Here is a 15,169-nt window from a genome sequence, read left to right as displayed (position 1 = left end):
TCCTCGGTATCATGAGGAACCCTTCCACCCTCAGTACCGTGAAATGGATTTTCAATATAGAGGACATCGACCTCGTGAAGACTTCTACCATTGGTACCGTGAGGAGGTCTCCTGTACCAGATCCTTCGGAAGTCCACATCATCCAAAACATTATGCTTTAGTATCTAAGCCACTGTCACCTGCCAGATCCACTTCAGTCTGCTCAATATCGTCAAAACAACAACCTCAACAGTCTTACTTAACAACGAAGTCTGTGGTACCTACCAAGTCTACGTATTCGACGGTCCCCACCGATGTTCCCATTGATGCTCCTGAAGAATCTGAAGCAGAGCAATCAGACTCTTCTCAATCAATGACTTCTGAGCAATCAGACTCTTCTCAATCAATGACTTCTGTACCTCACTCTCCAGCTTCGGATATTACCCAGCCAGCTGACCTCTCACCATCGGAGGGATCCAAGGCTTACCTGGGCTTACTTTCTAATATGGCTACCGCATTAAATATTAAACTCACCACTGACCTACCCAGAGTGTCCGACGTAGTGCATGACTTGTTGCATGCAGACTTGCCGGTGGGCTCTTTTTTACCTATGCTCCCGGTCCATCTGGAAGCCTTAAAAGAGGCCTGGGACAAACCAGCATCAGTCCCACCTACATCCAAGAGGATTGAATCCCTCTATAAAGTTCATGCACCAGACTCAAAATTTTTGTTCAACCATCCGGCGCCCAATTCGATGATTGTCCGCTCATCATCAAAATCTAAGCATAAGCGACACCCGGTCCCACCTGAAAAGGAGGGGGAAAAATTGGATACGCTAGGGAGAAAGATTTATTCTCTATCCACTGCTGCTTCCAAAATTCACAACTACCTGGCGTATTTCTCCGCATATGCATATAATTTGACTTCTCAGCTTAATACTTTAGTTCCGTCCTTACCAGAGTCGACGCAAAAACATGCATCGCACATCCTTCAGGAACTCTCTCGCGTCAGTAAGCAACAAATTAATTCTGTGCGTCATGCAGTGGCGTATTCTTCTAGAACCATAGCAGCATCTATCGCCCTACGCCGTCATGCCTGGCTCCGTTCTTCTACTTTACAGCCTGACATCAAATTCAAAATCGAAGACCTGCCTTTTGATGGTCAAGGACTCTTCAATGCCACTACAGATGACATTCTTACCTCAGTTGATGACAGCAGGAAAAGGGCGAGTAGGTTGGGAGTTTACCAGCAACAGTCCCAGCCAAATCGACAGAGAGTCTGGAAACCCTCATATTACAAGCGGCCCCGTTCACCTGAGCAATCCGACTTCTGGAAACGCAGGGCACCTCCAGCCAAGCAGCCATTCCATCAAAAGCTTCGTCCTCAAACCACAAAGAAGACGACCCCACCGTCGAAACAGTCTCTTTGACTCTCTTATATCGCACATCTGTCCACCACAACACCCTACAGACACCAGACTCATCCCCTTCTACCCCATATGAGAATCGATTACATCAGATTCCTGGGTCCTGGCGATTATTCACAGGGGTTACGTCATAGAGTTCATTTCGCTCCCGAAGCTCCACAGATTCATAGCTACACCCCCCTCTCTCCCTCTCCAGAAAGAAATTACCACCTTGCTGGACAAGGAGGCCATAGAACCAGTCCCATTGCAGTTCCATCACACAGGATTTTACTCCTAGTACTTTCTGGTTCCAAAAAGGGATGGGGGTCAACGCCCTATCCTAGACCTGTGCAAACACATCCGTTACAAGAAATTCCGCATGATTACCCTACAGTCCATTCTACCACTAATTCCAGAGCAGGCCTGGATGGCGTCAACAGATCTTCAGGACGCCTATTTCCACCTCGCCATCAATCACCACCGCAGAAGATTCCTCAGGTTTGCCGTCGGGGATCAGCATTACCAGTTTCGCTCCCTTCCGTTCGGTCTCTCCACAGCGCCGAGGGTCTTCACAAAACGTATGGCGGTGGTAGCAGCCTCACTCCGACATCAGAAGATCTCAGTCTACCCATACATAGACGATTGGCTGGTTGTGGCGCAGTCCAAGGAACAACTCCAAATGGACGTTTCTACCATCCTGGCTCTCCTAGCCTCATTAGGCCTTCAGGTCAATCTAGCAAAATCCAACCTGACCCCTACCCAGAACATTCAGTTCATAGGAGCACGTCTTTCGACTCTTAACGCACAGAGCTTATCTTCCGACGGACCGAGTGCACCAAATGCAATCCCTTGCCAGTACCGTCATTATGCATCGTACTCAAACAGCCTTCATCTTCCAACGTATGCTGGGTCTCATGGCGGCAACCACTTCTGTTCTGTGCTTCGCAAAGCTCCCCACGCGCCCTCTTCGACTGTGGTTTGTCCGGACATTTTACCCACAGCGACAACACCAAATGACCCTGCTTACTGTTCCCTCGTACATCCTACCATCTCTACAATGGTGGGCACTGGAATGCCATCTCTTGACGGGAATGCCGTTTATCAAAGTGGGGATGGGGAGCCCACTTGGGAACGTTGACAGTTCAAGGTCGACGGACAGAATACGAAAGATCTCTCCACATCACCGGCTTAGAACTAATGGCAGTTCACAGAGCTCTGAGGTCTTTCCTACCGTCTCTCCAACGCCAACACATTCAGATCACTTCAGGCCATATCGCCACTGTCTTCTACATCAACCGCCAAGGTGGCATTGCCTCCGTTCGCCTCTGCAAGCGAGCCATGGCTCTATGGCATTGGAGCGTTCCGCACAACGTATTTCTGACAGCTGTGCACCTTCCAGGAATTCAGAATGTGAGAGCGGATGCACTAAGCCGACACTTAGTCAACGATCACGAATGGACTCTCAATCGCCAGTACCTTCAGTCAGTCTTCAAAATTTTTGGAGTCCCAGAGATAGATGTCTTTGCCTCACCACATAACACCCAGTGCCCAAGTTTCTACACTCGAGGTCTGAGAGATGCATTCCTCCACCGGTGGTCGGGACCTCTACGTTACTTGTTTTCACCGATTCCTCTCATCACAAGATCACTCCAGAAAATCAAGCTGGATCAGACCAATTGTATCTTGGTCACTCCATGGTGTCCTCACCAGCCTTGGTTCACCACTCTCCTCCTATCACACAACGCATTCCTCCAATTCCCCAGAGTACGCGATCTACTCTACCAACGAGAGGGCAAGGTCCTACACCACAACCCTGGTCTTCTAAAACTGACTGCCTGGAAGATCAGTTTCTGAATTTTCCTCAGGAGGTTCACCATGTAATGATTAATGCCAGAAAACCCTCCGCTAGGAAATCATACTCTCTGAAAATGGAAACGCTTTTCTACCTATGCTTCCCACATCTAGCAGCCATCTCTGCCTTTCACCCTCGCATTGAGGGATGCACTGTTTTTTCCCACTCTGCAACTAAGGCCTTTATGAAAGGAATCCTACACATCCAGCCTCCCAGTTTGTCAGCTACAGCCCACTTGGAGCCTATCCCTCGTCCTAACTCCTCAAACCACCTTTTGAGCCTACGGTGTCTATCCCTCTGCACCTTCTGTCATGGAAAACGGCATTGCTGGTGGCACTTAGATCAGCTAGAAGAGTCAGCGACATTTGTTGCTTTCAGGGCAGATCCTCCATACACTTTCTTCCAACATGATAGAGTGATATTACGTCCTGACCCATCTTTTCTACCTAAAGTTGTCTCACCATTTCATTTAGGGAAACCTTCTACCCTGCCTTCATTTTTCCAGCACCCTAGCGATGAGGGCCAACGAGCGCCTCACAGTTTGGATGTACGTAGGGTTCTTGCCTTTTACATTGAAAGGACACGCTCTTTCCGCAGTGACTCTAGACTTTTCGTAGCCTATGGAACCCGCAACCAGGGCCGCAGAATCTCAACCCAAAGATTTTACAACTGGCTAGTTGCGGCTATTTCCTTATGCTACAGCCTGTACCAGAACGTTTACGAGCTCATTCCACCTGAGCCGTTTCCACGTCTTCAGCCTTCTGCAAGGGCGTTCCGATGGAAGACATCTGTGCTGCCGCGGTTTGGTCTTCTCCGTCTACGTTTGCCTCGCCCTATGCCTTAGACATCCGTGCTCGGCATGATGCATCCTTCGGACAGGCTGCCTTACGTTCCATTTTTGACTGACGTCTCCAGTCTTCTATTCTGTAAGTACGTTCTTACTTCTTCATATATCTTATTTAAATGCTGTTTTTCTATTACAGATCCAGCACCCGCCTCCAGGCGGAGCAGCTTGCCAGTCACCCATGTGTGGGACTGCACAGAGACCACGAAGAAGATGGACAGGTTTTCTTACCTGTAACTGATGATCTTCGAGTGGTCATCTGTGCAGTCACACACACCCGCCCAGCCTTCCCCGCTACTGGATTGTTTTAACTTCTCTACATATTGGATTTCTCTATACAGCGGCTAGAAGAAGCTGGGTGGGTGGAGCGCCTCTCTCCCGTTCTAGGCATGCGCGGTGGATGCCTCCTCCCCAGAACGGGAGGGAGTGCACGCCAAAAGTAACGCTCAAGATTGCTTTGAATTCTCCGAGGTCGGGTTCGATCCAGACAGATAACCCATGTGTGTGACTGCACAGATGACCACTCGAAGATCATCAGTTACGGGTATGAAACCTGTCCTTCCTGCCCCCAGCAGACACCCTGTGAGGCAGGTGGGGCTGAGAGAGCTCTCCCAGAAGCTGCCCTTTCAAGGACAGAGTCTCAGAGTGGCCTACAATCTCCTTTACCTTCCTCACCCACAACAGACACCCTGTGAGGTCGAAGGGGCTGAGAGAGCTCTCCCAGAAGCTGTCCTTTCAAGGGCAGTCTCCCGAGTGGCCTACAATCTCCTTTCCCTTCCTGCCCCCCAACAGACACCCTGTGAGGCAGGTGGGGCTGAGAGACCTCTCTTGGAAGCTGCCCTTTCAAGGACAGCTCTGCGAGAGCTCTGGCTGACCCAAGGCCATTCCAGCAAGGGAAAGTGGAGGACTGAGGAATCAAACCCGGTTCTCCCAGATAAGAGTCCCCACACTCAACCACTACACCAAACAAGAGAGATAAGACGGTGTGGGGGGGGGGGGGGTTGGTGGAGGAAACTCTGCCTTTCTACCCTCTGGGAGCCACTTGGGGTTGAACGTCAAATCTGGCCCTCTTGGCTTGGTCTTCTAGGGACCGTTAACATCTCCCTGTTAACCCACCTCACCCAAGGCCGTGTGTTCCTTTCTGCAGATGACACAGACCCGCAAAAAGTATCGGGCAAGTCCAAAGGGCAACGGAAGGACGAGGCCCCCAAGGAAGCCGGATCCGTGCCTCAGGGGGCCAAGGAAGGGCAAGAGGTAAGTCCCCCCCCGGGTGCCCCCTAGCGGGTTCCCGCATTCCTTCCAGCCCAGGCCTTGCCCATAAGCCTGTCCCAGGTATGCCGTGTGAAGCTTTAAGAATCCATGGAATCTTTGCTTTCACCGTGGAAAACCCTCATCAGGAAAAAAACAAAAGCCTTCACTGTTCTGATGTGTATTCTGCCCGGGAGAAGTTTGGTTGGTCAGAGGTTAGAAGCCAAAACCGGGAGAGTGTCAAATTCTGCTTCGGATATCAGATCTGCGGGGTTGTCGGTGGGGAGTGTGGAATTCCTACAGGCCCGAGAAGAATTTAACCAAGGTCTCCCATGGGGTCTGAGCATCCTCTTCTGAAATATCCTTTTTTCTGTGGCTCGCTTGGCTTTTATTATTCATTTTCAGGGGTGTCAAGAGTCATTTGTGATGAGGGCCAGATCCGACAGAAATGAGACTTTGCCGGGGCTTCTCTTTAGAATGCGTTTTACAAAGGGGTTATGATCAAGCATTAAGAGCCCCGTGGCGCAGAGTGTTAAAGCTGCAGTACTGCAGCCCTAAGCTCTGCTCACGAACTGAGTTCGATCCCCGGCGGAAGCTGGGTTTTCAGGTAGCCAGCTCAAGGCTGACTCAGCCTTCCATCCTTCCGAAGTCCGCAGCTTGCTGGGGGGTAAAGCGTAGATGACTGGGGAAGGCAATGGCAAACCACCCCGTAAAAAAGTCTGCCATGAAAACGTTGTGAAAGCAACGTCACCCCAGAGTCGGAAACGACTGGTGCTTGCACAGGGGACCTTTCCTTTTTCCTATGACCAAGCAAGATCAATGATCAAACAAAGGTTGCTTGATGTAGTGCGCCAAAGGGATAGCAATGATTCCGCGAATTCGCTAACTCCAGAGAATCCAAAATATGAAGAAAGGTTAAAACGCTTGGGGCTCTTTAGCTTGGAGAAACGTCGACTGCGGGGTGACATGATAGAGGTTTACAAGACTATGCATGGGACGGAGAACGTAGAGAAAGAAGTACTCTACAAAAGCTCCTGGAGACCAAAGTGAGAAAAAGGTAAAGGTAGTCCCCTGTGCAAGCACCAGTCATTTTCGACTGGGGTGACGTTGCTTTCACAACGTTTTCACGGCAGACTTTTTACAGGGTGGTTTGCGATTGCCTTCCCCAGTCATCTACGCTTTCCCCCCAGCAAGCTGGGGACGCCTTTGACCAACCTCGGAAGGATGGAAGGCTGAGTCAACCTTGAGCCGGCGACCTGAAAACCCGGCTTCCGCCAGGGATCGAACTCAGGTCGTGAGCAGAGTTTAGGACTGCAGGACTGCAGCTTTAACACTCTGCGCCACGAAGTCCTTTAAAGGAAAGGTCCTCTGTGCAAGCACCAGTCATTTTCGACTCTGGGGTGACGTTGCTTTCACAACGTTTTCACGGCAGACTTTTTACGGGGTAGTTTGCCATTGCCTTCCCTAGTCATCTACGCTTTCCCCCCAGCAAGCTGGGGACTCCTTTGACCGACCTCGGAAGGATGGAAGGCTGAGTCAACCTTGAGCCGGCGGCCTGAAAACTCAGCTTTCCACCGGGGATCGAACTCAGGCCGTGAGCAGAGCTTAGGACTGCAGTACTGCAGCTTTAACACTCTGCGCCACGGGCTTATGGAGAGGTAGCAAATGTCCCACAGCGCTGACTGGACAAATATAGATATTCAGAAACATCGACGTGCATCTTGGATTTTATGTTGCGGATTGATTTTATTGTACATTGTTTTTAATACTCTTGTGTGGTTTTTGTTGGCCGCTCTGAGCCCGTTAGGGGAGGGCAGGATATAAATTTGATAAAATAAATAAGTAAATAAAATAAACTTCCTCAGGCCGGCTGTTCCGCGAGGCAGGGGGTCACCACAGAGAAGGCACGTGGATGGAAAATTGTTGATTCCGGCCAATTGCAGGGTGGAATCTCGGATCTGTTACTAGCAGAACAGGGAAGGGTCTTTTCTGCTTGCCGTTGGCCCCGTAGTGAGTTCCCAGTTTCTTTTGGGCTCCCAGGTACGAACCCGTGGATCTGCCGGCTGGGAGAAGAGCTTGCGCCAGAGGCCCCCTCCCCGGATAGTCTTCCAGGCAGGACCGGCCGCCCAGGAGAAGAAACCCAAAGATGACGTGGAGAGCTTGGAAGGCTTCAAGGAGAGACACAAAATCCGGGTAGGCTCTTTCCCCCCCCCCTCTCTCTGGGGGCTACAGTGGGGGGAAGTTGTTGGCAGAGGCCGGGTTTTTTTCTGAGCAATTTTTATTAGCAACATACGGCAATATAATCAAATTCTTATATCGTTAATAACTACTTTTTTCTCTATCCCATATATTACTTTCTACCTCCCCCTCCCCCGATTACTTGACCCCCGCTGGTATGCTATATTCAAAACATCATTATAAAAGGTACCCCTGATTAATAAGAACCATCCTCCCACTTATACTAATCATTATCAAAAATTGTCCAATGTCCTTTTATTTTCCATTCTTTTTCTACATATCTTCTAAACTTCTTCCACTCCATCTTAAATACTTCTGAATCATAGTCTCTTAAGGTCCTTGTTAACTTGTCCATTTCATTCCATGTCGTAACTTTTACAATCCAATCCCATTTCTCTGGTATTTTTTCTTGCTTCCACAACTGCGCATATAATGAGCAAGTACCAAATTAAAGTTCTATCTTCTTTTGGAAATTTTTCCATTTGTAATCCCCACAGAAAAGTCCCTGCAACTTTGTTAAATTCATCTCCCAAGATCTTAGAAATCTCTTGCTGAATCATCTGCCAAAACGTTTTAGCTCTTTTCACAAGTCCACCACATAGGGTAGAAAGAACCTTCATGCTTTTTACATTTCCCCAACATCTGTCTGGCATCTTGTTATTCGTCTTTGCCAATTTCTTAGGAGTCATATACCATCTATACGTCATCTTAAAACAGTTTTCTTATTGCCGGCAGAGGCCGGGTTTTGTGTCTGGAGACGCTTCAGAGATTAGGCCTCCGTTCCTGCCTTGTCCGCTGCTGCATTGTGGGTTGAGAGGAGGGTTATCAATCCCCAGCTGGGGCAGGACAAGCGGGTTAACAAACCACCACGTAAACCAGCCTCAAAAACGATACAAACTAAGATCTACTGAACAACATATAAAATTAGTTCTCCATATTGAATCATAGAATCATAGCGTTGGGACCTCTAATGTCATCGAATCCAACCCCCTGCACAATGCAGGAAAACCAGAAACACTTCCCCCTAAATTCACAGGATCTTCATTGCTGTCAGAGGGCCATCTAGCCTCTGTTGAAAAACCTCCAAGGAAGGAGAGCCCACCACCTCCCGAGGAGGAAGCCTGTTCCACTGCGGAACCGCTGTAATGGTCAGGAAGTTCATAGAATCACAGAGTTGGAAGGGGGACCTCCAGGGTTATCTAGTCCAACCCCCTGCACAATGCAGGGAATTCACAAACACTTCCCCCTAAATTCACAGAATCTTCATTGTTGTCAGATGGCCATCTAGCCTCTGTTGAAAAAAACTCCAAGGAAGGAGAGCCCACCACCTCCCGAGGAGGAAGCCTGTTCCACTGTGGAACTGCTGTAATGGTCAGGAAGTTCATAGAATCACAGAGTTGGAAGGGACCTCCAGGGTTATCTAGTCCAACCCCCTGCACAATGCAGGAAAACCACAAACACTTCCCCCTAAATTCACAGAATCTTCATTGCTGTCAGATGGCCATATAGCCTCTGTTGAAAAACCTCCAAGGAAGGAGAGCCCACCGCCTCCCGAGGAAGCCTGTTCCACTGAGGAACTGCTCTAGTGGTCAGGAAGTTCTTCCTAACGTTGAGCCGGAAACTCTTTTCATTTAATTTCAACCCATTGGTTCTGGTCCTACCTTCCAGGGCCACAGAAAACAATTCCACACCATCCTCTAGATGACAGCCCTTCAAGGACTTGAAGATAGTGATCCTATCACCTCTCAGCCGCCTCCTCTCCAGGCTAAACATCCCCAGCTCCTTCAACCTTTCCTCATAGGACTTGGTCTCCAGACCCCTCACCATCGTCATCGCCCTCCTCTAGACCCCTTCCAGCTTATCTATACCCTTCTTAAAATGTGGTACCCAAAACTGAACACAATACTCCAAGTGAGGTCTTACCAGAGCAGAGTAAAGCGATACCATCATATCACGCGATCGAGACGCCATACTTCTGTTGATACAGCCCAAAATTGCATTTGCCTTTTTAGCCGCCGCGTCACACTGTTGACTCATGTCGTTTCATAGAAAAAGTGCATAAGGAACATACTAAACGAAAATGCTTGTAAGTGTCAGCGCTTGAAGTACGTTGAACGGTTTTTGGAAGCTCGCAGAAACGTGGAAGAAGTACAGCCGTGTCACGTTTCATATTTGCCCTGCTGTACAGAAGAAATCGTCAGGAGCGTTGGTCTCTGCAAAAAACGCAACCTGTGGATTCACTGCCGGTACCCATTTGCTTAAAATCCGACATTAATCGCCTTCAGAGTGACTTTGGGCGGGAGGCTGACGTTCCTTCTGCACTTTTTCTATTAAATGACGTGGTTCAATATGGATTGTTGAGGCTGGCTCACGTGGAGGTTTGTTAACCCGTTTGTCCTGCTCCGTTGTCCTGCGTTGCTCTTTGTTGGTTGCGAAATCGCCAGGCTTTGGATTTCTGGGTGGGTTTACTCACCCTGATTCTCCCCAGGCTTTGCAAATCACGCAATAAAACGCTTGCTTCTCTGACCTACACGTCCAGAACTCCTTTCTTTCAATAGATTGGCCTGCTGGCCATAACAAGTAGGGTTGCCAATCCCCAGGTGGGGGCAGGGGATCCCCCGGTTTGGAGGCCCTCTCCCAATTTCAGGGTCATCAGAAAGCGCAGGGGAGGGGAGGGAAATGTCTGCTGGGCACTCCATTATTCCCTACGGAGACTGATTCCCTTAGGGTATAATGGAGAATTGATCAGTTGGTTTCTGGGGCTACTTTTTTTTTTTTTAGATAGAGGCACCACATTTTCAGCATAGCATCCATTGCCTCTCCCCAAAATACCCTCTAAGTTTCAAAAAGATTGGACCAGGGGTTCCGATTCTATGAGCCCCCAAAGAAGGTGCCCCTATCCTTCATTGTTTCCAGTGGGGGGGAAGGCGTTTAGAAGATGTGTGGTCCCTTGAAACGTGATAGCTGGAACTCCCTTTGGAGTTTAGTTATGCTTGTCACACAACCTTGCTCCTGGCTCCACCCCCAATGTCTCCTGGCCCCACCCCAATATCTTCTGGCTCCACCCCCAAAGTCCCCAGACATCTCTTGAATTGGACTTGGCAACCCTAGTTGAGAGGGAGGAGAAGACAGCCATGCTGTGGGGCTCCTCGTGAGTGGGCACCATTTCAAACAGAGGTGATGCAGAAGGGTCCCCAAACCTGGGATTCCCCTGGTGCCTATTCTCCTGCCCCCTTCCTTGCCAAATGTCTGGGAAACTTTTATCCTGGAACGCGGCAACGCGTCTCTGCCCCCCTCCATCTCCTTTCTCAGCTCTTCCTTTTGGTGCAGTAGTGAAGTGCGCAGACACTTACCTGGGAGAACCGGGTTTGATTCCTCACTCCTCCACTTGCACCTGCTGGAATGGCCTTGGGTCAGCCAGAGCTCTCTTATCTGGGAGAACCGGGTTTGATTCCCCACTCCTCCACTTGCACCTGCTGGAATGGCCTTGGGTCAGCCAGAGCTCTCTTATCTGGGAGAACCGGGTTTGATTCCCCACTCCTCCAATTGCACTGCTGGAATGGCCTTGGGTCAGCCAGAGCTCTCTTATCTGGGAGAACCGGGTTTGATTCCCCACTCCTCAACTTGCACCTGCTGGAATGGCCTTGGGTCAGCCTTGGCTCTCTTATCTGGGAGAACCGGGTTTGATTCCCCATTCCTCCACTTGCAGCTGCTGGGATGGCCTTGGGTCAGCCAGAGCTCTCTTATCTGGGAGAACCGGGTTTGATTCCCCACTCCTCCACTTGCACCTGCTGGAATGGCCTTGGGTCAGCCAGAGCTCTCTTATCTGGGAGAACCGGGTTTGATTCCCCACTCCTCAACTTGCAGCTGCTGGAATGGCCTTGGGTCAGCCAGAGCTCTCTTATCTGGGAGAACCGGGTTTGATTCCCCACTCCTCCACTTGCACCTGCTGGAATGGCCTTGGGTCAGCCAGAGCTCTCTTATCTGGGAGAACCGGGTTTGATTCCCCACTCCTCCACTTGCAGCTGCTGGAATGGCCTTGGGTCAGCCACAGCTCTCTTATCTGGGAGAACCGGGCTTGATTCCCCACTCCTCCACTTGCAGCTGCTGGAATGGCCTTGGGTCAGCCAGAGCTCTCTTATCTGGGAGAACCGGGTTTGATTCCCCACTCCTCCGTTTGCACCTGCTGGAATGGCCTTGGGTCAGCCAGAGCTCTCTTATCTGGGAGAACCGGGTTTGATTCCCCACTCCTCCACTTGCACCTGCTGGAATGGCCTTGGGTTAGCCGTAGCTCTTGCAAGAGTTGTCCTTGAAAGGGCAGCTGCTGTGAGACCCCTCTCAGCCCTCTCCCCAAAATACCCTCTTAAGTGTCACAGGGTGTCTGTTGTGGGCGGAGAAGATACTGGAGATCGTAAGCCGCTCTGAGTCTGATTCAGAGAGAAGGGCAGGGTATAAAAGTCCCAGTCAATCAATATGGTGTAGTGGTTAAGTGTGGGGACTCTTATCTGGGAGAACGGGGTTTGATTCCCCACTCCTCCACTTGCATCTGCTAGCATGGCCTTGGGTCAGCCAGAGCTCTCATAGGAGTTGTCCTATGAGCCACTTTGGTGTAGTGGTTCAGTGTGCGGACTCTTATATGGGAGAACCTGGTTTGATTCTCCCACTCCTCCACTTGCACCTGCTGGAATGGCCTTGGGTCAGCCATAGCTCTGGCAGAGGTTATCCTTGAAAGGGCAGCTACTGTGAGAGATATAGGAGATTGTGAGCTGCTCTGAGTCTCTGATTCAGAGAGAAGGGCGGGGTACAAATCTGCAATTCTTCTGGATGGAGGGCAGAATATAACTCCAATGTCATCGTTGTCTTCTTTTTCCTTCTTCTTCTTCTCCCCAGTATTCCAAGCGACTGTCTGCAGTCCATGAGATCGACTTTGCGGTTGGCAGCTCCTCGGAGTCCTCCCAGAGCGGCCTCACCAGAGGTGGCGGTCTCCCTAACGGATGTTCTCTGGCCTACTCGGGAGTCTTGAGAAGTTTCGAGGAATACCAGGTGGGAGATCGGGTAGGGTGAGCATATAAGAGGCAGGGCAGGTCCCCTCTGAGACTGAAAGTGGGACACGAGAGATCTGGGGGCACAAGCCCTCCCTGAGCCGAGGAAGCTGGACTGACAGAGTTGCCGCATCCTTGCAAGAAGAAGATATTGGATTTATATCCCACCCGATACTCTGAATCTCAGTCTCAGAGCAGCCACAATCTCCTCTACCTTCCCTCCCCCACAACAACACCCTGTGAGGTGGGTGAGGCTGAGAGAGCTCTGACAGAATCTGCCCTTTCAAGGACAACCTCTGCCAGAGCTATGGCTGAGCCAAGGCCATTCCAGCAGCTGCAAGTGGAGGAGGGGGGAATCAAGCCCGGTTCTCCCAGATAAGAGAGCTCTGGCTGACCCAAGGCCATTCCAGCAGGTGCAAGTGGAGGAGTGGGGAATCAAACCTGGTTCTGCCAGATAAGAGAGCTCTGGCTGACCCAAAGCCATTCCAGCAGCTGCAAGTGGGGGAGTGGGGAATCAAACCCGGTTCTCCCAGATAAGAGAGCTCTGGCTGACCCAAGGCCATTCCAGCAGCTGCAAGTGGAGGAGGGGGGAATCAAGCCCGGTTCTCCCAGATAAGAGAGCTCTGGCTGACCCAAGGCCATTCCAGCAGGTGCAAGTGGAGGAGTGGGGAATCAAACCTGGTTCTGCCAGATAAGAGTTTGCACACTTCACCACTACGCCAAACTGTCTCTTTGCAAGATAGATTCAGGAGGGTACAATATAGCAGGGTGCAAAATAAATTCAGGGGGTAACATGTTGATCTGAAGCAGTAGAATGAAATTGGAGCGCTGTGGCACCTTCTAAGACCTACACAAAAACTGATACCCAGAATAAAAGAGCCAATTTGGTGTGGTAGTTAAAGTGTGCAGACTCTTATCTGGGAGAACCGGGCTTGATTCCCCACTCCTCCACTTGCACCTGCTGGAATGGCCTTGGGTCAGCCAGAGCTCTCTTATCTGGCAGAACCGGGTTTGATTCCCCACTCCTCCAATTGCAGCTGCCGGAATGGCCTTGCGTCAGCCATAGCTCTTGTAGGAGTTGTCCTTGAAAGAGCAGATTCTGTCAGGGCTCTCTCCGCCCCACCTACCTCACAGGGTGTCTTTTGTGAGGGAAGAAGACACAGGAGATCGTCAGCTGCTATGGGACTGATGCAGAGAAAAGGTGGGGTATAAATCTACAGTCGTCTTCTTCCCAGAATCAAACTTGGTTGGTTTTAAAAGGTGCCGCAGGTCTCGAAACTTAGTATAGTTTTGCCACGTTTGTGGAAACCCCATCGAAGTGACTGTTTTGGGGAATACTTTTTCAAGATGTTCTAATTTATTTTAGGGGTAATATCCTAAGGTGAAAACACCGTTAAGTAGCTAGATTCAGGTGGGGCAGCCATGTTGGTCAGAACAAAATGTGAGGTCCCGTGGCACCTTTCAAGATCAACACAATAAAACGTTGGACTCAAACTTTGTACAGTTTGGCTTAGTTTGCAGAAACCCTTGTGAGGTGACTGCTTTTGGGAATACCTTTGAATGATGTCTCTACTTATTTTATGGGTAATAATCCTAAAGTGATAGCACCTTAAATAGATAGATTCAAGTGGTTTCCACGTGAGCCAGTTTGGTGTAGTGGTGAAGTGTGCGGACTCTTATCTGGGAGAACCGGGTTTGATTCCCCACTCCTCCACTTGCAGCTGCTGGAATGGCCTTGGGTCAGCCAGAGCTCTCTTATCTGGGAGAACCGGGTTTGATTCTCCACTCCTCCACTTGCAGCTGCTGGAATGGCCTTGGGTCAGCCAGAGCTCTCTTATCTGGGAGAACCGGGTTTGATTCCCCCCTCCTCCACTTGCAGCTGCTGGAATGGCCTTGGGTCAGCCAGAGCTCTCTTATCTGGGAGAACCGGGTTTGATTCCCCACTCCTCCACTTGCACCTGCTGGAATGGCCTCGGGTCAGCCAGAGCTCTCTTATCTGGGAGAACCGAGTTTGATTCCCCCCTCCTCCACTTGCACCTGCTAGCATGGCCTCGGGTCAACCGTAGCTCTGGCAGAGGTTGTCCTTGAAAGGGCAGCTGCTGTGAGAGCCCTCTCCAGCCCCACCCACCTCACGGGGTGCCTGTGGTGCGGGGAGAGATATAGGAAATTGTAAACCACTCTGAGACTCTTGAGATTCAGAGTGGAAGGCAGGAAATAAATTCAATAGCATCATCATCATCATCATCATCATCATCATCATCATCATCATCATCATCATCATCATCATCGTGTTGGTTAAAAGCAGCTGAAAAAAATTGGGAGTCCAGGTGCCCTTAAATAAAAACTTTGTTGGTCTTAAAGATGCCACTGTGCTCAAAATTTGTTCTCTGTTCCTGCAAGCACACGAGCACGCAGGGCCTGTAAGCTCTTGGAGGATAGGCTGCATCAGGGATGGGTAGCCTAATATGCGAAGGAGTTTCTGCTGCAAAAAAAGGCCCGGTGAGAAACGAGTTTCAGTAGGAAAAGGAAGACAGAAAAGGGTTTAAAATGGACTATAAAAT

General features: G+C 50.1%; 1 protein-coding gene across 1 annotated transcript in view; it reads left to right on the top strand.

Moving 5' to 3' along the window:
- The first annotated feature begins 2,581 nt into the window (after positions 1-2,581).
- DNMT3B (DNA methyltransferase 3 beta) overlaps positions 2,582-15,169 on the top strand; it is a 54,769-nt gene continuing 42,181 nt past the window's right edge. Inside the window, exons 1-4 of the mRNA XM_060263593.1 lie at positions 2,582-2,951; positions 5,168-5,334; positions 7,369-7,521; positions 12,457-12,609. Of these exons, the coding sequence (XP_060119576.1) occupies positions 2,582-2,951; positions 5,168-5,334; positions 7,369-7,521; positions 12,457-12,609 (843 nt within the window). The remainder of the gene's footprint in view (positions 2,952-5,167; positions 5,335-7,368; positions 7,522-12,456; positions 12,610-15,169) is intronic.

The sequence above is a fragment of the Heteronotia binoei genome, chromosome 2, assembly GCF_032191835.1.
Source record: "Heteronotia binoei isolate CCM8104 ecotype False Entrance Well chromosome 2, APGP_CSIRO_Hbin_v1, whole genome shotgun sequence".
Taxonomy (NCBI): Eukaryota; Metazoa; Chordata; class Lepidosauria; order Squamata; family Gekkonidae; genus Heteronotia; species Heteronotia binoei.
The sequence above is the reverse complement of the archived record's forward strand: the minus strand, read 5'-3'. Positions and strand labels throughout refer to the sequence as shown.